The sequence below is a fragment of the Primulina eburnea genome, chromosome 11 (genome assembly GCF_022965805.1).
Source record: "Primulina eburnea isolate SZY01 chromosome 11, ASM2296580v1, whole genome shotgun sequence".
Classification (NCBI taxonomy): Eukaryota; Viridiplantae; Streptophyta; class Magnoliopsida; order Lamiales; family Gesneriaceae; genus Primulina; species Primulina eburnea.
The window spans coordinates 920,395-941,245 of record NC_133111.1 but is presented as its reverse complement, the minus strand read 5'-3'; the positions used below and the strand labels follow the sequence as shown (position 1 = coordinate 941,245).

Below are 20,851 nucleotides of genomic sequence, written 5' to 3'. Positions count from 1 at the left end.
TTCATTTAAATTTTTATTTTAAATTTACATCTTTTTATCATATTAAAGATAAACTTTTAATTTTTTTTTTATAGTTTTTTTAACCTAATCCGTGGAAAATTGCTTATGTAACAGATGTGAATGCTGATATGGATTTTGAAAAGAAATTTGCACATGTGACGGGATTTTTTTTAAATATTATTTAAAAGAAAATATGACAAATTTTGGTCAAAAAGCGACAAAAAAAACGTGTAAATTACATGGTTAAAAAATAATCCAATGTTAACATGATAAAAAAATACATATAAATTATATTATTAAATACGAAAATTCATTATTAACGGACAAAAAATAAAAAAAACAAGCATATATAAGATTAAAAAATGTAAATTTATTTTTAATAGAACTAAAAAAATGAAAATATGGGATAAAAATACAATTTTCCAGAACTATATATTTTTTTGAATCAGAAAACGGTCTATGACCAAAACTATATATTTGAATATGAATGTTGTATTACAAATATATATTCAAATAATTCAATGGTCGAAAATGTGTGTATATATGTGTGTGTGTATATATATAATAAGAATAATTTTAAAATTATATATGTATTAAAATTATATATATATATATATATATTAAGAACAATTTTAAAATTATGTTTTACATCTCCAATTCATTCTGCTACCCAACCGATATATAAAGAACAAATTTTTAAGCCAACTCCGTTTGCAGAAGACGTTGCCTGCTGAAAATGCCCCCAAAATTATCCTCCGCCCAGCACCCGCGGGAAATTAGGTCCCCCGTCGGTGCGTCCGTCCCTCGTGCTATACGGAAACCTAATCACCAAACTCCGTTAGCCGCCGCCGTCAGTAAGGCGCCGTCAACCGCGGGTCTCACCTCTCGAGAATTTTCACAGAAAGCCGTACACGCAAATTCATCAATAATCAAAAGCTGCCCTGATGAATCCGCTGTTTCAACCCCTCTTTCCCAGTCTCAATTTAGTAATTTAGAAAAAACAGTTGCTGGTAATTTGGGATTGGTTAAGTCTGAAAACAGTGTTGTCAGTGGTACTGATAATGCGACTACGGTAACACTTGTTGAGCCCCAAAAAGCCTGTTCTTTGGAGATTGAAACTGTGGTGGGAAGTGGACATGGTGTAACAAGGGAGCATATTCTGGCGTACGGACAGGATGGATTTGGGCCTACGGATGGGCCTGAAAGTAGGGAGGGTGGTGTGGTAGCGCCTGGATATGGGAAGAGGAAGATAGTGAAAAAGACAGTGCGAGTGGTGAGGAGGGTGATAAGGAAGAGAGTTCCTAAGAGAGTTTTGATGGATGGTTCAGAAAATCAGGAATCTGGTGTCGTTTTGAACGAGATAAGTGAAAATCTAAATCTTAGGGACGATTTCATGGAAAATTCTAATCTTGATGCGATGGAGAAATGTCATCTTGTTAATGAGATGAATGGCAAATCAAACACGGCAGATGAGGTGACAGAGACATCAAATTTCAATATTGATGCGAGTGTCTTGGAGCCAATGATAGAAAAAAGATGCAATGTGCTTGTCGTTCATCCGATAGAGATGGATAAATTAAAGGGTGATGATGCATTGGCCAGAGGGGGAACTTTGAGTGATCCTGATCTGATGGAAGTTGAAAAGGTTAATTCAGCTGCTGAAAGTACTTCGAAGAATGGAAGGACAAATGGGAGGGATGATGATCCTATCATTGAAAGTGTTAATTCTGCCGGTGAAAACGCTGTACAGAGTGGATTGGCAGTGGGGGTTGAGGCTTCTGTGATTGATAACGCATTGGAGGGAAATTGGAGGTCTGATGAGGCAAAAAGTGGGGATGTTGATGAAGTTATAGATCAAAAGGTTCATTCAGTGGAACAAACACGCATCCCTCTATTAAGGGGTCAGAATGAACCTCTAATGGGGAATACTAGTGGTGGCAAGTACGAGGGCGAAGGTAAAATTAGTGAAGATGTTGAGAGTAAGAATGTTCCTTTCAACAATGGATTATTACTGAGTGGAGAATTAGAGGCGTTGGAGCGCAAAAAGAGGCGAAAAACAGAGATTTTTGTTGGTGGTTTGGACAAGGATGCAAAGGAGGATGATTTACGGAAAGCCTTTGATGCGGCTGGAGAAATTTTACAAGTGAGGTTGGCTATGAATAATAAGACAGGAAAAAATAAAGGGTTTGCCTTTGTACGGTTTGCAACTGCAGCTGATGCTAAAAATGCATTAGAAAAATACTCTAAAGTCAAGGTAATTTCTAGTTTATTTAGTTTGTGGAATTTTCCTTGAACCCTTATTACTTGTATGTCTATGTGCTCGTGGTTGTGCAAGTGGTGGCTTATTTATTTTAATGTTGATTCAGTAATTTGATATCTAAATTATTAGTTTTGAATCCTATAAATCTAAATCGTGGTTCATGTTGCCAAAGGTTGTTGGAGAGGTGAAAATCATATTTCAGTTATGGCATGTTAAAATGGCATAAGCATATTTGCTTGTTTAGTCACATTTAGAGCTGGGTAGTTATGAGTGTTCTTAAAGCATTAATATATAATCAAAAATGTAAACATATATTTTTATGAGACTGTTAATTTTACCTTTTGAGATCGGGAGGATTAGACTTGTTTTGTCACATATCCAACATTTTTTTTTGAAAAAAAAATTAGAAAAAAATAAGAGATACATTATTTAGATCAGATTTCTTGGAAAAAATAAAAAGGTTTATTTAACTGTGATTTGATTGAAAGACGCAATTGATGAAAATGAAACAAGAACTGGCAAAAGCATGCAACAGTTAGGTTTCCATATTTGTCTGTTAAAAAAAAGTTACTTTGAAAATCCATGTTATACGTGAGTAGAAAACATGCTTGAAAAAAATGCAGCCATTTTCTGGCCCTCAAGCTTGTTAGTTTGTGTCTTATGCAAAACATGAAAACATTCTACTTTAACCACTGTATGAACGGCGTCATATCTTACATTCACTACTTTTGTATTTTTACATTAGATATGTGGCTATCAGTGTGATGCTGCACCAGTTGAGGGCAATGATACAATATTTCTTGGCAATATAGATAGAAAATGGAAGAGTGAAGATGTAAGCAAAATTTTGTTCTGCACTGATTCTTGTTCAAGAATACCTTCTAAAGAGTGATGTTACTGAAGGGTTGTCTTCCTGCAGGTTGTGGGATTCTTAGAGAAAGCTGGTGTTGATAAAATCGAAGTAGTAACTCTCAAGACTAATCCTGAAAACATGGAGAACAATCGTGGTTTTGCCTTTGTTGAATTCGAAACAAATAAAGATGCTCAAATTGCTTTTCATAAACTCAAAAAGAAGGATGTTTTTGGAAAAAACCAGAAGATAAAAATTGCATGGGCACAACCCTTGATCGAGGCATCAGAAGAAGAAATTTTAAATGTCAGTTCTCTGGAATCATTCTTTTGCATTGAGAATTATCTATCTTCATGGCCCTACCAATTATGATGTGGTTAATTTCATTGTAAAACTTTTCTTGAAACATCACATGCACAATTTTGTTGAGCTCTTTCATATCCTCATTCTATTATTGGCCCATCCCTGTCTTTGTTTCCCAACTTTTAATTTCATTTTTCGCTATCATAAATCTATTGTTTCCTTGAACTTCTTATTGACCTTGTCTAATGTTTTAGGGCAACATAATTATGTTCAGGTGAAATCAGTTTATGCGGAATATCTACCTCCTTCGTGGGATGAAGAAAAATTGAAAGAGCATTTCAAAAGATTTGGTGAAATTGAAAACATTGTCCTTTCCAAAGATCTTACTTCATCCAAGAGAAAAGATTTTGCTTTTATTAACTATTCAACCCGAGATGCTGCTCTCGCATGCATTGAAGCAGTCAGCAGAGAGAGAACAGAGCATAGTGGCTCCAAAGTTACGCTGTCATATAATTTATATTAATTTACATCGGGAATTAATTTACTGATTTGATATTCTTATCGATGATAATTTAGGTTAAAATTGCAGTCTCTCTTGCAAATCCAATACCAAAGAGCAAGCAACGGAAACCTCCCTGTGATTCAGCTAGTCAACAATTCTTTCAGGAAAAGCCAAAGGTATTGCAAGGTGAGGAGTTGCATTCTTTCTATTGCGTCTGTACTTGTAAAATCATACTAAAAAATATGATATCAAAAAATGCTGAAGTTCCATGGAAAGCTAGCCGCAATAAGTAAAAATTATTTTTGAGAAGTGTTTCTGTAATTTTATTGTGTGGTCTTTGAGAGCACTCTTGATGGACGTGTTGGTCCTAGAACATGCAAATTTACTTACGTTACAGTTTGTTACATGGGTGTGAATTGTGTTACTAATCCAACTTTATAATTTATTACACTTTCCATCCACATTTCATATGAATAGGGCAGCACTCGTATCTCAAAACATTTTTTTTCATTTTGTTGCTGCTTGATAAACGAGGATATGAAAGGGTTGTGTAAATTCTTGTTCAAGTTTTGAAATTTTTTCAGGAAAGTGGTCGGGTCCATGCCTCCTTGATGAAGTAATGCAACCTAACAGTCAAGAAATTAGCACTCCTTCATTTTTAGCGCATTTTCTCATCAGGAGTTGACACAATTAATTGCTGAAATTACCAGCCTTGTAATAATCTTATCTGAAGTCTAAGTATATGGTGAGAGTGGTAAATATATTGTTGAGATTCAGGTTATAGAAAATTTGATTGCTGTTATTATGTATGATTTCTTGCCCTACTCTAGCTTGATCATGTAGCTTTATGCAGTCTTGTCCTTGCCATTCAATATCCCACAAGTTGGAGTTCTTGAAATTAAGTGTTTTAAATCGCCACTGCTGTTTTCTTTAGCCCCACCCTAGCTTGACCATGTTGCTGTAGACCGTCCCCTCATAGCATGTAATATCCCACCACTGTCAGTGGAGTTCTTGAAATTAATTTTTTGAAGTTTGCACATCAAATTGTCACTACCATCTTTCCTAGCCCTTCAAAAATTTCCAGTTTGTCCTCTAAAAACTGTGAAGGAACTTTTCTGAGAAAACACATGACAGTTACGCAGTCACTCGTACCAATAATTTTGTATAGTTCATGTTAAACATTTGTCTTCTATTTTCATGCCCCCTTGCTGTGAAATGAATATTTAATGCAATAATATGTTTTTCTTAGTTACTTATTCCAATGCTAACTTTATGCATGATATGTTTGTAGAATGCTACTTTGAGGTATAATTCTTGTAATCTTTAATATCTGGCTCGTGTGTGTGTGTGTGTGTGTATATAATATATATATATACTTTGAGGTATAATTTTTGTAATCTTTAATATCTGGCTCGTGTATATATATATGTGTGTGTGCGTGTGATGTTTTTCCGAGATTAAAAAGTGGAACATCGAGGTTTTCGGGGATGTGAATCTTAAAGTTCAGGAGCTGGAAAGTTCGATAAAGCAATTGGACATGAGAGAGGCGACGGGGGATTGGTCCCAAAGGTTACAAGAGCAGAGAAGGAAGGCCCGCTGTGAATTGCAAAATCTGATCATTCGAAAACAGCAAATAGAGAGCCAAAAAAGCGAAATTGAAATGGCTAAAAGATGGGGATCAAAATTCAAAGTTTTTCCACTCTTTATTAAACAACCGCAGGAATAAAGCAATGATAAGTAAGATTGAGTTGGAGGATGGGTCATTGTGCATTCAAGAACAAGAAATTGAGAAACAGATTGTTGGTTACTACAAAAACTTATACAGAAAATCAGAAGGAGATGGATTGGGGCTTGATGGACTAGATTGGGCTCCAATAGATTCTGTTGAAGCTGAACGGCTGGAAATGCCTTTTTCAGAGGAGGAGATTCATAAAGCGGTGTTGGAATGCGATGGTTCAAAAGCACCGGGCCGGATGGATACACGATCAAATTCTACCAAAAGAATTGGGAAACAATTAAAGCTGATCTCTTTAAGGTATTTGCTGAATTTTTCGAGGGAGGAGTGGTAAATGGAATTACTAACGAAACTTACATATGCCTAATACCGAAAAAGAAAGATGCGATGAAGATCAAAGATTTTAGGCCAATCAGTTTGATTACAAGTTTGTATAAAATCGTGGCAAAAGTTCTCACAACAAGACTCAAAACAGTAATGAGGAAAACAATATCGGAAACTCAATGTGCGTTCATTAAAGGAAGACAAATAATTGATTGCTGTATCATCGCCAATGAGGTCGTAGAGGAGCATAGAAGGAAAAAGAAAAAGGGTTGGATTTTTAAAGTTGATTTGGAAAAAGCCTACGACAATGTCGACTGGAGATTTCTAGATAATGTGCTTCTAAATAAAGGATTTGGACAGAGATGGAGGAGATGGATAAAAGGCTGTGTCTCAAGTGTTTCATTTTCAGTATTAATCAATGGAAAGCCGAGGGGGAAGTTTAAAGGGGAAAGAGGGCTCCGACAAGGAGATCCTTTATCCCCCTTCCTCTTCAATCTAGTGATAGATGGACTGGGGAGGTTGGTGGATAAGGCCAGGGCTGCAAATTTGGTGCGGGGACTTGCGGTTGGAAGAGATAAAATAGAGATTTCGCATATTCAGTTCGCCGATGACACATTGTTTCTTACACAATCAAAGGTACACATGTTGAAGGTGATCGAACTTTTAAAACGTTTCTGCAGCAAATTGGGAATGAAAATAAGCTTTGAGAAGAGTGCTGTCCTAGGATTGAACTACTCGGACGACGAATGTGACAGTCTGGCTACGGAAATTGGGTGCAAGAAAGAGAATTGGCCAATCACGTACTTGGGAGCACCTTTGGGAGGTAACCCAAACAAACTTGAATTCTGGGCACCTATGGTGTCTAAAATATCGAAAAAATTGGCAAGTTGGAAGAAATCATTTCTCTCGAGAGGGGGCCGTTTGACTCTGATAAAAGCGGTTCTAAGTGCAATGCCAACATACTACATGTCACTCTTTAAGGTACCGGTTCGGGTATCTAAGATTATGGAAAAAATGATGCGGAACTTTCTATGGGATGGAGGAGATGGGGAGTTGCACTGTCATGTTGTTGGTTGGGATCAAGTGTGTAAGCCGAAAGATAGGGGAGGCCTTGGTTTGGGTAACATTCAATTACGAAACAAGGCTTTGCTAGGAAAATGGTGGTGGAGGTGTGCGGTAGAAAAAGACTCTTTATGGAAAAGAGTGTTGGGAAGCATATACCGGAAGGAGGATAATGGGTGGGATATTAGGACGGCCAGGACATCAACTTTGAGAAGCCCTTGGAAATTCATTTCTAACACTCGCAAGACTTGTCATCATCTTATTGCCACTGTGCTCAAGGGGGGGAACATTCTAAGATTTTGGGAGGATTGTTGGGTAGGTGAGTTGCCATTCATCGAGTGTTACCCGCGTCTGTACCGTCTTTCCTCTTGTACCAACAAACCGATTAATCAGTTCTATTCGACTACTAGCAGTCAAGGTCGGTCTACTATACAGTGGGACATTAAGTTTAGAAGAGGGTTAACTAATTGTGAGATACAAGAGTGCAGTAGGCTTTTAGGGGTCTTGGATTCAGTTATTTTGTCAGAGGGTGTCACGGATTCTCGTGTGTGGGTGGGGGATCCTTCCGGAGTCTTTTCAGTGTCATCTTTTTATTCTTCGTTTTTTCCAACACAGACATTTCCATTCTTTCCTCAGCACACTAGCATTTGGCATGTACCGATACCACATAAGGTTAAAGTGTTTTCCTGGATTGTGGCTTTGGGGAAGTTGCAGACTAATGAACACATGCAGAGGAGAAGACCGGCTTAGTTATTTCTCCACATTGGTGCTGCTTATGCAAGAACGATTTGGAGACTCAGGACCACCTGCTACTTCATTGCGCTTTCACAAGGGAAATATGGATCAAGGTCATGAGGCATTTGGAATTTCAGTGGAGTTTCCCGAGCTGCTCAAAAGACATGTTCATAATGGATCAGTCATTCCTCAGGGGGAAAGGTCTTATGGATTTTTGGTATCTTGTGATTCATTGCGTTTTCTAGTCAACATGGCTGGAACGCAACAAAAGAATTTTCAGCGACAAAGAGGATTCACAGGAAGAAATATGGGAAACGATCAGGTTCAGAGTCGCGACTTGGACAATCAACTTAAAGAAGTTCCAACATTTGCGAATTTCAGACCTAGTTAGGGATTGGAAATTTATTTTTTCATAGAGCTACCTACGGATGATTTTAGCACTATTTATTTTTGTGGACCGCTCATCCACTTGTTATGTAAACTCTAATTCTATTTTTATTAATCTATGTTTCTTATCAAAAAAAAAATTCCGTGTGTTTTTAGCCACCATGAAGTTTCATGAATCAAGAAGCAAGGGAAAGGCTACTAGCAGTAATTACGATGTTGACAAGTTTGGTCACAGGTCTTCGACTACGGATGAACTAGTGCAGATATTGAGACAACAAGCATCAAGAAAATATGTCCCTCCACATCCCGTTGCAGGTATCTTCTATTACATTTTTTGGCGTCATATTTGTGTTGTTTATGAGAGGATTTTTTGGAGGAATAGGCTGTAATTGTCATTTTTGAATGTAGAAGCACTTATATTCAACAAAGTGCTTTATCAAGCAGGGGTCTTTTAAGTTTTTTTTTAATAAGTCATCCAAATAACATACTTTTTACTTTCAGCGCCTTTTTATTTTATAAAAACTCTTGTGCTCCAAGAGCTTTTGTGTACAAATTTAGTGCAAGTCTCATGCATCTTAGTTTTCTGCATAGTTCTTACTCATTTTTTTAAAAATAATTTTAACATGTCATGGCATCAAATGGAGATTCCTTTGCATGTTATTATTATTAAGTTATGCCCAAAATGCAACAGACTGCTGCTTCTGTTTTTCATTCGTTTATTTGCATTATGAACTAAATCAAGTTATTCTTAGACTCTTATAACTCTTGGTTGAGGGAATATTGTGCAGCTAACTCAATTCTTTACTCTCATCTCCGTTCTTGAAACAGGAAACTCTGTTTTAGACCATTTTCCCTTGAGTGGTAGCAAACGGCCGCTTTCACTTGGGGTGAGTAACTTGAGGTCTTTTACATATGCTCTTCTAAATCATCCTAAAAATTGAAATTCTTTTCAAAACTCAAGTGTTGTCTTCTGTCAATACACGCAAACAACTAACTGTTAACCTTGCATCCTTTCACTCAGGGGACTGATCAGCTTTTTTTGGAGCCAAGAGCATTACCTCGAGCTCGAATTGAAAGTTATTCGATTTCCGATACTAGGTTTCACTTTTTCTAAGCTACAAATTACCGAACAATTTTCCTCTTGACGCGGCACACAAGTTGTTGAAAGTGTGCTGGTACTTTCCTCTAACATGATATTGATTTATCATTTTCTGATTCCAGTGCTTTGTCACATGGGGGTACAGCCTCTTATGCCCATCATCATCAAGGGTCTGGTCATACATCTGGTAAGCAGCTGTTACATATTTTTATGCTTTAGCTAGCGTTCCTAACATCACAAATGGTTTATGGTCATTGTATCTCAGAATCAGTCATTCGTGGTAGCATTTATCCAAGATTTTTCCAGGTGCGTAGTCTTGTTCTTTCGCCCTTTTAATTGGTGTCCTAGTCAATATTGCCCATGAAATGTAAATTTAGACAGCTTCTTTTTCATCTTGTCCCATCAAATATCTTAAAAGCAACTGGTTTTCACCTACTCAAATGACTTCCTTTTGCTTCATAGGTATATATAGATTCTGCTGTGTTCAGTTATATGATGGATGAAACTTTTTCCACAAAATTTGTTTGTGGCATGATAAGAACTTTGATCAGGCATTTCCTATAGGATTTAGCTTCTCATTTTGGGGACTATTCGCTTGCTACTATATTCAATGAGCATAATTGTCATTAGTGAGAGAAATTGGGAGAGCTTTTTTTGTGGTTTTTGTATGTCTGGAAAGTGATTGTTATCGTGGAAAAAATAGCCTAGATGTCTAGTTTTTCAGACAAAGAATATTGTTTTCTGTTTATTCTTTTGGTTCCCTGAATTTGTTACTTTTCGAGGTTCCATACAAGAATATTGTATTGTTTGATACTCTCATTAGATTAACATAAAATAAAAGTAGTATTTGAAAAAACACTTGATATCTTCTGTCACCTCTTTTTGCAGACAAGGGAACAAGCTCCTTACCGTGGAAACATTAATTTGTTTCGTAGACGTAAGTGAATAACAGCTTCCAAAGTTTCTACATAGTATATTTGCTGATCATAGGAGACTTGGGTTCTTTGTTTGTTATTGTTATTAAAAGTTGAACATGATGTCACGTTTAAATAATCTATTCCAAACTCTAATAAAACCTACAATCCACGTTATTGTGAACTCTAGAGTCTAGAAGATCATTTACAACTTTCGGGTACTTTATTATTATTATTATTATGTGTCCAATAATATATGTAATTGTACACTAATTTCACGAACTGCACTGCTCAACTTGCTTCTTTATCTAGTTGAACTTCCTATTTTATCTTTCTGCTTAAGAACTCTTTGTTTCACCTTATTTTTAGCAACCGCTCTTCTCAATGTTTCTCTGTCCAAAAACATTTTTGTGGCACTTGAGAAAGATATGCTATTTCTACACAGATTACTTGTCTTTATTCTGCATATGATTGCTCATCAAAAATCTTGTTTTGTGCAGGTTGACGAAGACGAAGTCTTTTAAATCGGAGCCTGAGTTCGTAAACTCGCATTTGTAAATAGCAGTGAGAAATGCCAATGGATTTTATATGTAACTGATTGTTAGCCACAGTTTCATAGTTTCATCATGTCATCATGTCTTTGGCAGACAGTGTTTTGTTTCCTCGATTGTGAATTTTACACTAGTAAAAATGTCAAGTAGGACCATTTGCTAGACCTGAATTAATGTGTTTCATAAAATGTAAAAATTGGTAAAAATTAATAATAATAATAATAATAATAATAATAATACAAAAATTGCATACATGTGCCATATGTCATGCTCTGACCCGACGGTTGGGCATGTTGAGTATCTTCCCATAAAGTATATTTAGCAAGTTGGAACAAAACGAAAAAACACAAGAAGAAAGCTACTAGAGATAGTTCTTTATATTATTAGAATACTCAAAATAGACATATTAGGAAGTGGGAGGATGAGACATTATATGACGAGGTTCTTCGAGATATTTACAGAAGAAAAATTCTAGTTACAATGAAAGGTCGGAAATATACCATCAATTTTTTTTTATTTTTAATTTTTTTATCAAGAAACCATGAAAACTGTTACATTTAATCGTGATTTTGGAACTTTCATGTCTGATAGCGACAATAAGTTTAAGAGAATAGATCAAAGATTCACAGGAAATCATCGTCCGCATCAAGTTCAGCATCAAAATCTGCTATGCTTTTTTCTAGACTAGCCAACTCGTAGGAGGAGGGGCTTTTGAACTCGTATTTTCTTGATTCTTCCGCATCGGAATCATCATCTAAAACAACAATATCTGAACGTGTAGCAGGCCCTGCAACCGTATCTTTGCAACTTGAAGTTTCTGACATTATGGCAGATATTTTAGCATCTGTGAGAAATGGTTCATTCCTGCCCAACACTGCGCCGCTAGAGGATGATTTTATCTGCTCCCGTAGGCAATTTTCATGTTTCTACAAGCGGAAAAGGTAAATAATGAATGGCTGGCTAGGCCAAACTAATGCAGATGAAAGTCAAATAAAGGATAGATTTCATTCCATCAACTACAAGGTATCATGTTCTGATATTCCTTCGAGGTCCGGATTCAACTGAAGATGTTTGAGTGCAACAGTGCAAGCACGTGTAGACGTGTAGTATTATTACCAATAATACTTATAAACTACCAGAAGAAAATAATGAACCAGAAAGTTTCTGATTTCTAATGCAATAAATACTCTCTTCTATCAGAAGAAAATAACGAACCAGAAAGTTTCCAACTTCTAATGGCAATAAGCACTCACTCTTCTATCAGGGACACGCTGCCTCTTTTCTGAATTTCCAAGCAATGATCCAAAAGCTTGAAGTGGTTTCTTTACCAACTGAACAGTTGCTTTAGCCTAACATAAAACAAGCCAGTCTTTTACTAAAAAACTTTATATGCACATTTTTTCACTGTTGCGTCGGATTTGAATGGTTATATTTAATAACGAGATTAATTAAATGGAAAATTAGCTAAATGCGACAAATTCAAATTACTAACTACTGTGTACATTTGGGAATGTCTCAGGCATCATTTCAATTTTCAGCAGAAAGATTAAGAGCCTGCCTCGACAAGTGGAGGATCAGAACTTTCAGATTCAGCAGACGATGAGAGCAACTTTCTCCTCATTATTTCATAGATGTACAGCAAATAATTTGTGTCTTCTCTGGCATATCTGTAATGCAGAATTCCATAGACTAACAATAAAATCAAGTTGGTATAAACCAAGAGAATGTCAGAAGCTAAGATTGTATTTGGATGGCGAATTTTGTTCCATACGAAGGAATACGATTTGGGGAAGGATTTGTTTTTGAAATTCATCAAAATTATTACAAAAACTCTCTGACTTGATATAGAGTGGATTTGAAATTTAGTTGAATTTAGTTAATCCAAACAAGTTAAAATTCATCGATTCAAACACAATCTAATAGTATTTCACAATAGTTTTGGTTCAAAAAGCAAATAAAGATGCCATAAATTTCATGGTTTGGATGTTATGATTTAAGCAAAATTTATAGATCTTCAAAACATGCCCAGTCACCAGCCTCCCACACCCAGAAATTGATGCAAACGCATCCATTGAAAAAAACAACAAGAAGAGAAGCACCCATATAAAAATATTATAATTCAGATACAATGACCGAGCTCATACCACAGCCATGTTCAGCATCTTACTGATTGTCACAACAGTCACTCATCAAAACATTAAAACTGTCAACATATTTAAGTTAGTTAAATGACAACGTGTTTAAGTTGTATGAATCAGGACAAACGTCAACACTCTTCTACAACCGTAGTCTTGGAGGCACATTATGTTAAAACTAAAAAGTTAAATACAGCAACAATCAGTTGAAGAATGCAACAATTTATTGAAAAGTAAATCTTTTTATCCAACTTCAGTATAAATGAGCAAAAGAAATTTTTCTAGTAACACACAGGTGTTTACAGCAACAGGTAACCAACTGCAAAAGAACATACTTGATCATCTCATTAGGTAGTGGGCGGATTCTCCAGTCAGCATTCTGGTACCTTCACAAAATAGGATAGTTAATTAAGTACGGACAACTTTTCTCTACTCTAATAATTCCCACCTCTTTTGGCTATATCTCATCTCTGGGTGTGTGTATTGTTCGGGGTAGATGATTCAAAGAAGCAAACCACATTCTATGATTTCTAAAACAACAATAGACCATACTCTTTGTTTGCTGCAACTCCACAAAAACTAAGCAGCAGGTATGCAAGGCTGAACCTCTCCAATTTCAATATTCTTGAAGCCTATAAGAGAAGGAAGTGCGGCCATACTCCACTCCAGCAGCCAGAAAAAAAAAAAGGAAGCTCCTTTTGACAAACACATATGTGTAAACCAACATCATGCTCATAATGTTTACTACAAACTCTTGTGTTGAGAGTTTGAATGGCTAAATTGCTTGCTAGGGTAATTGTAAAAATCGTGCATATAAAGTGCTTGGGAGAATAAAATGAGTAAATGACACATTTCGAATGGCTGAAATGGGACAGCAGGACCCCACAATAAGAGACAAAAACAATGTTAAGTCTTTTTCAACATAAATACACATAATAATCGAAAAATTAAACATTGTCTCAAACAGAGCTTCAGCCAAGAACCTGTCCTGTGTCGAACATATTACAGACATATATGCTGAAGTCTTGTTGAAGCCACAAAATATCGTGATCTGCTCCATGGAATACCTGTTATGCCAAAAAAGATCATGACAAACTAAAGATACTTCAATCACAACAATGTACACCAATCTGTTTACTCACCTTTCTTTTCGATGGATCCTCAAATACTTCTCTGAGATGTGGACCAATTTGAGCGTGAAGTTTCAGGGTATCGATGACAAAATCCTCGGTTCTTGTAGATACTTGCATCAGGCAGGTTAGCCCTTGAAAAGAGCGAAATTGGTTGTGTTCCAAATCAACCTGCATAACAGTAGCTCAGGCACAGAAAAACAGATCAACAGAATCACGCATTTGCCTGTAAATAATGCAATTCCTAAAACCACTTTCTTCTTTTGGGCATTGTTCTAAAAAGGCAGTCGTCCATTGCCCCGATTTTTATAAGCCGCTTAGGTGGCCGTCTAACTTAACATATATAATTTTTTATTGTTTTACTTTATGTTTTTTAAAACAAGATTGTTGAACATATTTTTTAATCAATTTGTATCGTATTAAGAAGAAGAATATGTCATTAATTTTGAGTTTGAATCCGATATGGAAGAATTATTGGAGTATTCAAGAAAAATTAGATATTTAAGTAGAAAAGAAAAATCGCATAGGCGGCGGCCAATTCTCGATTTTATCAATTTTGTTACTTGACAAGTAGAAACAGGAAATTGCGATAATTAAGGACGGAAATCACTGCAATCACAAACCACAGCAGAAAGATAAACCGGATGTTTCAAAAAAATATGATATAATAGTTTGATCAATCAAATTCAAAGAAAAAAGGATTATCGTGATGCATTAAGCCACATTAAATACTCAAATCACATCATATTGAAGCCATGATTTATTCTAACCGAAATATCCTTTCAAACTTAGATCTGAATTCAATAGCTTTGGAAATTTTCTAACATTTAGATACCCAAGAGCACAAGTATAAAATTTGCATGTTCCATGGCACATTTAGTTAATGTGTTTGCAATAACAAAAGACATTTGTCGATATATTACAATGAGGCATAGACACTGCAAAATTTACCGCAAATTCCTTGGTGTTACGCAGCTTAATGGCCAACTGCTTCAGTTCCTTTACTTCTTGGACAAAGTTGAATGGAGTATTTTCGATTGGAGGAGGTTTTACAGGCTCAGCATTGTGATCACTTGTATCAATAAAGTCGAGGACAGAAAGCTTCTACTGTTAGTGCATTCACAAAACGAATTAGCATAATAGATAATAGGTAATAGGTTTCTGTTTCTCCTGTTAGTGCATACACAAAATAAATTGGTATTATACATGATTTTATACATCCGTGAGACAAATGTTAAAAAAATGCAATAGCCAATTAGCATTTTGCAACACATGGTTTAAAATCGAAGGTGAAATTAGAAGTAAATATCTATATTTTTACCATTCTCTTATGCCAAAAATAGAAAGGCAAAAGAGAAAAGAGCAACATACAGATGCAACTAAAAAATATAAGGGAACATTGTGATAATCATCCCTGAACTCGAGTGTAGCACGTTCGCCCGTACAGTAAAGATTACATGAGTTATTAGATGCATCATAGTCCCTTCTTAGAGAAATGGAAAGTGTGCACTATCAAATACTGATTCTCAAGGTAATTAAGATGCTTCTATGTGGTAGATATTTGTAATCTCGACAAGAATTTAAAAAAAATGGCATTGTTCAACATAGTCTCCAGCTTCGAGGAATTGACATAGAGCACTATTATTAGTAATTATCCAGGCGGTTGGGCATGTTGAGTATCTTCCCATAAAGTATACTTAGCAAGTTGGAACAAAACGAAAAAACACAAGAAGAAAGCTACTAGAGATAGTTCTTTATATTATTAGAATACTCAAAATAGACATATTATGAAGTGGGAGGATGAGACATTATATGACGAGGTTCTTTGAGATATTTACAGAAGAAAAATTCTAGTTACAATGAAAGGTCGGAAATATACCACCAATTTTTTTTAATTTTTTTATCAATTTTAATGTTTTAAAAAAAGTCATTTTTTTAATCGTGTTGATATCTCAAGTGTCGAATCCAATTTGTGGGACTTGATAAAAAAACTACATTAAGCACATACGCGCACGTATCAAATATGGTGTGCGTGCGTGCAAGCAAACGGCGGCATTGGCGGCCTGTTTCTTGAAAATGTATCCGAATATGGCACATGAGGACGAGTAGCGGGCGATAAGTGGAAGTGCTACGTACATCTTGATTAAAGTCTCGACAATTTAGCTACGATGTCTTGGATTTCTCCATGGCCCGTGCACAGTGATGTGCATGTGCAGCTCATGGCTTGGTGAACTTCCTGCCCAGGTGCACATGGCATGCATATGCAGTTAGGGTTGCATATGATGCACAACGGCGGGTGTTATGAGGTACATGTACATAACATCCTCCAAAGTCGAATCATGAATTTCTTCCTCTAGTTTCATTCCATGATTTCTTATTCTATTATTCCTAACATTGTTTTATGCTATTCTTGTATTAGGGAAACTAGGAGTGCTTTTCTCTTCAAATATTTGAGGTTTTAGCTTTCATTTCGTCTTGTGTTGTTCAATGATTCTTTTATGCCTTGTAGCTGTGACGACTGCAGTGATTAAGCAGACCTGGTGATTGGCTAATATTATTTCCTTTGTTAAGGCTTGACTTCTACTGCAACACGAATATGTTAGCCAGTTTTGACAAGATATGCAGTGTATCTATTCAGTTGGTAATCTGTTACGCTCGACTTACAAGCAAACCTGCACTGCACCTATGTGGATGGTTCCTGCTTATGCTCCACTTTATAAGCAACCCATTGGTCATCGCTATAGGACATCACAGCGGCGCCGTCCGGAATCGGAAAATTTGATTTGCGCGGAAAAACCACCGTTTTGCTACAAAACGCACGCTGGGCTTCATGCTGTCCAGCAACAAGATCAGTAACAGGTTGGTACTCTACTTGGGCTTCATGCTGTCCAGCAACAAGATCAGTGACAGGTTGGTACTCTACTTGTGCAAATGAAACGTCGGGAAGGAGCAGATCCGGCAAATTGGCTGTCTCGCTTTCAGAAGAACATTTGACTCTTTTGGCGTTAATATCAGTTTCTGGAGACAAAACGAGTAAAAATGAGTGCTTACGTGTACTAGAATCAATTTAGGATTACAATCAGAAAGAAACAGCAAATCATCATAGAACTAGAGATGCTATATCACAAAATGAGTTTTTAAACTTTATGGTGACAAGTAAAGGTATAAGGAGAAAGAAATGAGTAATAGGCACAATTTGAACTGGTGACACTTTAAGGAGATCGCACCACGAATAATAAGTAAAAAGAATTCGATGGAACCAAATAATGATAATTTTAAAGGCCATAACAGCGAATTATTGGTAAAAAGAATTCAATGGAACCAAACAATGCTAATTTTTAAGGCCGTAACAGCTGTAAGGAGGACGGATGGTGATCCTATGAGGCCAATTTTGAAGTTAGATTTTCTATTAAAATAAATTATTAAAACCTTGTCCATTGCCAACCTTTTTATGTATATACATATATATCCCGTTTGAAGTTAAACCACGAGCATACACGGATGGAAGTACTCAAATTTTCTGAAATCACCTTCATTTGCCACAAATTCATCCCTTTTCATTGTTCCTGTGGGCAATGTACTCTGTATAAGATTATCAGAAACAACGCATTCCATGCTAGATGACGCCATTGAGCATTCTGTCGCAAGGGATGCTGCAAAAAGATAATTGCGGTGAGACAATTTGTCACTAACAGCATTCTTTTAAAACTACAACAGCCATAGAGGTCTAATATCAAAAATCAGTCTAACCAAATGAAGAAGCACATAATAAAACATTCAGCAATTGATCATCAACGTAAATGCCAAAAAATTGTCAGGACATTCCTCGCGATGAGAAATGAAAGAGAAGATTAAAACAAAAGCAATCAATCATTCTAGTAAATAACTATGCATGATACCTTCCAGACACCAAAACCAAATCAACACCCAATTAGTTTCTTACTCTCTGTTAGAGCACAGTAAGCGACTGTGGCAGCATTCATCTCTGCATGCTTCTTGCTTCTGGCTTCATCCCCACGAAATGTACTACTTCCTATCTCCACAATGGACAAAAATATAGGTCTGTGAGGTGGACCTGATCTGACAGTTTTATAGGTTGGACAAAGAAGACCTCTCTTTTGTGCCAGTTCCTGTAGTAGGTTTTTGTACAAGCCTCCATCCTGATGTAATTTTCAAATTCATAATAAATAACAAAATTAGCAACATGCTAAAAAAAATAGTTGAATATTATTTATTTATTTATTTGCAGCACTAGCCTCTTGAATCTGGTCAATTTGCAACATCTGACAAGCAACCTTTGCAGCCGCATGTTCAGCCTCCTTTAGTGTAGGAAAAAATTCCATCGTTTCATATGACTTTCCATCAAACGACACTCTTGACTTGAAGTGGCGAGCATGCGGAGGACCTTCAGATTCACATGTGTAAACAGGCAAGCTAAGATCCTTCTTCTGAGCGTATTGTTGCAACCGATTCTTATAGATGTGAAGTGTACCTGTTTTCAAAGGAAAAAGGGAAAAAATTAACGATGATGTGACATTTTGGAAACAACAAATCCCTCCATCCGCATTTAAGCATTGAATTGTCGGACGGGAAACCTTTTTATTGACAGCAAGACTTTCACTGAATTGAATTATGGACACAGCTTTGAGAATCTGAATGATGTCTTTAATTTTGGTCTATATACACTGTAGTCAGGGAAAAGAAAAACTATTCCACTCTTCCCTACTGTACGTCATATACCGATCAAGATGCATAATCATTGATGAAACAAATTGCTTGGAAGTTCGAAGAGATGGCGCTCTTCAAGGAAAATAAATAATATGGAAACCATTTTATAATTAGAGTAACTCATAACTTGGAGTCACTCTCTAATTTTTCCTTTTGCTCTAATCACACGTCAAGATTTTACTTATTGCACATCATTACTCAGTTTTACAAACTTTTAGCCAGTTGGTCAACCAAGATAGATGCTGATAATTAAACTTGCAAAAATATATGATGTTTGCAATCATATAATTAACAATGGACAAAAGAAATTAAAGTTGATCAAAAGGATTTCTTCCTGCCCAACCACCTTGGATAGAAGAACTTAAATTCCTGACCGGAACAATTGGTGTCTAACACATGGCACAAAAAAATACTCGCCTACCACATCCACATAGTAAGTGAAGAAGGAAAAGCATCTCTAGCCATAAACATGCCTTAGAAATGTTGCTATTAATTTTTTACTTGAGCTTCTCCTATATGCAATAGTCTCAAACCATTTTTTTGGAGTTGACAATTGGGGACTGTTGATTTCATTTGGGAATACCTCATTTGCGTTCAAGAACAACAAAGAAGTTTATCCTCAAGGCTTATCATTCAATTGAGATATGCAAATATTTTAACAATTGTGAACACTGATTTCATGGGAATGCTTTATTTGTGTTCAAGAACAACAAAATTGATGCTCAAGTAGCTTATCATTCAATTGAGATATGCAAAGAATCTAACAGTTGTGATGCCATTGTCCTTGATTTAGTGTAGATCGTAAAGGCTCTAAAATACACAAATGTTTATCACCATGCTGCCATTTTACAAAAAACAAGGTTACAACACAAAAGCTCACGAATTGATAAAGGTATTAAAGAAATTAAATTCACCAAAAGACCGTCACGCACTAAATAAAGAAATAAATATTTTTATGATATTTTAAACTTTTACCACTGGAACCTATTGGTGTTCCGTAAATCATAGAAGGTTGTGTCGTATCTCCAAAATTTGGCTGCAACATGTCCTTGTGGACAGATTTTGTAAGTGAACTGTTGTTTGGTGGCAAAAGTCCTGAAAAAATAACAGAGATGCTCAAACAACACAATGATGTACTTGAACCATTCAAATTATATGATTATGAAACGGAAGAGTGCAAATACTAGAATGCGGATTTAAAAAAAAAATTGAGGCTAGTCTACACATGACATGAGAGCATCAAGGAACTGATGCCACCCCGACAACCACAACCCCCCAACCCCTCCCGCCAAACGCATCACGATGGCAGCAGTACAACCGAATTTACATTCTTGAAGAAGAAAAAAACATACTTAATGCTTAACTATCACCCAAATCATTAAAAGAGAAACAAATCAGGATGAAAACTAACAATTACCGGAAGGCGGAAGTGGGAGTGACAATGGATGCGGGGAAACTGGAATAGGAATTTGTAGCAGCTGAGGAACCGGAGCAACAGCCTGCATTTCGGGCACAGGAACGGGAGGGGAAGAACACACAGGAACCCGAGAAGGAATAACCGGGGAATCAGCCAACGGAGATCGTTGGACATGGACACGAGGAGGAGTAGAAATATTGAAGTGATCGTAGGCCATTTTAGCCACCGAATTTTGAGCGTCCTTAGCAGACTTGCATTCAGCCTGAGTCTCGAACCTTTGGCCGTTAACAACAGCAGTAGCTTTGAATCTGGGAACGTGATCTGGGCCGTCTTTCACGGTGGTGTACTCAGGTAGGTTCCAGCTCCTCCTCTGGCAAAGCTCCTGCAATTTACTCTTGTACATTCTTAGGTTTTGGGTGGATTCAAAGATCAACTGCGCTTGAACTGGAAGCTTTTCAGATGCCACAAGGAAAGTTGATTCGCATTTATCTCTATGACTCCTTTCTTGGATTCTAACGTCAACTTTGAATTTTGGCTTCGGGGATTGGGCTTCAAGACCAAAATCAATTAGAAATCAGACACAGTTCTTATTTCTATGACTCCTTTCTTGGATTCTAACGTCACCTTTAAATTTTGGCTTCGGGAATTGGGCTTCAAGACCACAATCAATCGATTAATCAGACACGGTTCCGGCAAAATGGCAAATACTAAAAACTCGA

The 20,851-nt window shown here is 36.5% G+C and overlaps 3 protein-coding genes across 8 annotated transcripts; 1 reads left to right on the top strand and 2 right to left on the bottom strand.

The window, feature by feature from the left end:
- Nucleotides 1-653: 653 nt before the first annotated feature.
- On the top strand, nucleotides 654-11,209 carry LOC140804503 (uncharacterized). Of its 6 annotated transcripts, none has more exons than XR_012112178.1 (13): nucleotides 655-2,254; nucleotides 3,006-3,095; nucleotides 3,180-3,416; nucleotides 3,688-3,909; nucleotides 3,990-4,101; nucleotides 8,315-8,473; nucleotides 8,987-9,045; nucleotides 9,180-9,256; nucleotides 9,380-9,444; nucleotides 9,523-9,563; nucleotides 10,146-10,194; nucleotides 10,672-10,821; nucleotides 11,133-11,209. XR_012112178.1 is itself a non-coding variant. In XM_073160540.1 (13 exons), exons 1-12 carry the CDS (start codon nucleotides 737-739, stop codon nucleotides 10,674-10,676), a joined length of 2,634 nt encoding a protein of 877 aa, XP_073016641.1. In that variant the 5' UTR covers nucleotides 655-736; the 3' UTR covers nucleotides 10,677-10,723; nucleotides 10,876-10,923. The 6 variants fall into 6 exon arrangements, 3 of the variants coding, with proteins under 3 accessions (XP_073016643.1, XP_073016641.1, XP_073016640.1); XM_073160540.1 differs by lacking the exon at nucleotides 11,133-11,209 and adding an exon at nucleotides 10,876-10,923 and having other exon boundaries at nucleotides 10,672-10,723; XR_012112179.1 differs by lacking the exon at nucleotides 3,006-3,095 and having other exon boundaries at nucleotides 654-2,254.
- A 35-nt stretch (nucleotides 11,210-11,244) lies between these two features.
- LOC140804467 (protein RRP6-like 1) lies at nucleotides 11,245-16,125 on the bottom strand. The gene is made up of 8 exons (XM_073160505.1): nucleotides 16,036-16,125; nucleotides 14,939-15,091; nucleotides 14,000-14,158; nucleotides 13,841-13,924; nucleotides 13,410-13,489; nucleotides 13,193-13,243; nucleotides 11,976-12,389; nucleotides 11,245-11,648 (listed from the first exon to the last, which is right to left on the bottom strand). The coding sequence occupies exons 1-7, from the start codon at nucleotides 16,123-16,125 to the stop codon at nucleotides 12,269-12,271; spliced, it is 738 nt and encodes a 245-aa protein (XP_073016606.1). The 3' UTR covers nucleotides 11,245-11,648; nucleotides 11,976-12,268.
- Nucleotides 16,126-16,438: 313 nt separating this feature from the next.
- Nucleotides 16,439-20,704, bottom strand: LOC140804504 (uncharacterized). The gene is made up of 6 exons (XM_073160543.1): nucleotides 20,133-20,704; nucleotides 19,691-19,810; nucleotides 18,244-18,479; nucleotides 17,931-18,147; nucleotides 17,518-17,640; nucleotides 16,439-17,005 (listed from the first exon to the last, which is right to left on the bottom strand). The coding sequence occupies exons 1-6, from the start codon at nucleotides 20,533-20,535 to the stop codon at nucleotides 16,671-16,673; spliced, it is 1,434 nt and encodes a 477-aa protein (XP_073016644.1). The 5' UTR covers nucleotides 20,536-20,704; the 3' UTR covers nucleotides 16,439-16,670.
- Between the last annotated feature and the right edge of the window lie 147 nt (nucleotides 20,705-20,851).

What these genes read in the sequence shown, in the direction of transcription:
- LOC140804503 (XM_073160540.1), top strand. Translation starts at nt 737, where the DNA reads ATGCCCCCAAAATTATCCTCCGCCCAGCACCCGCGGGAAATTAGGTCC. An exon ending in AAAAATACTCTAAAGTCAAG is followed by an intron (nt 2,255 to 3,005) that starts GTAATTTCTAGT and finishes TTTTTACATTAG; the next exon opens with ATATGTGGCTATCAGTGTGA. An exon ending in AGGGTCTGGTCATACATCTG is followed by an intron (nt 9,445 to 9,522) that starts GTAAGCAGCTGT and finishes ATTGTATCTCAG; the next exon opens with AATCAGTCATTCGTGGTAGC.
- LOC140804467 (XM_073160505.1), bottom strand. Translation starts at nt 16,125, where the DNA reads ATGTACGTAGCACTTCCACTTATCGCCCGCTACTCGTCCTCATGTGCC. An exon ending in GGAGTTGCAGCAAACAAAGA is followed by an intron (nt 13,244 to 13,409) that starts GTATGGTCTATT and finishes TATTTTGTGAAG; the next exon opens with GTACCAGAATGCTGACTGGA. An exon ending in CTACCTAATGAGATGATCAA is followed by an intron (nt 12,390 to 13,192) that starts GTATGTTCTTTT and finishes TCTGCATTACAG; the next exon opens with ATATGCCAGAGAAGACACAA.
- LOC140804504 (XM_073160543.1), bottom strand. Translation starts at nt 20,535, where the DNA reads ATGTACAAGAGTAAATTGCAGGAGCTTTGCCAGAGGAGGAGCTGGAAC. An exon ending in ACTCCCACTTCCGCCTTCCG is followed by an intron (nt 19,811 to 20,132) that starts GTAATTGTTAGT and finishes TTATTTTTTCAG; the next exon opens with GACTTTTGCCACCAAACAAC. An exon ending in TTACTGTGCTCTAACAGAGA is followed by an intron (nt 17,641 to 17,930) that starts GTAAGAAACTAA and finishes ATCTTTTTGCAG; the next exon opens with CATCCCTTGCGACAGAATGC.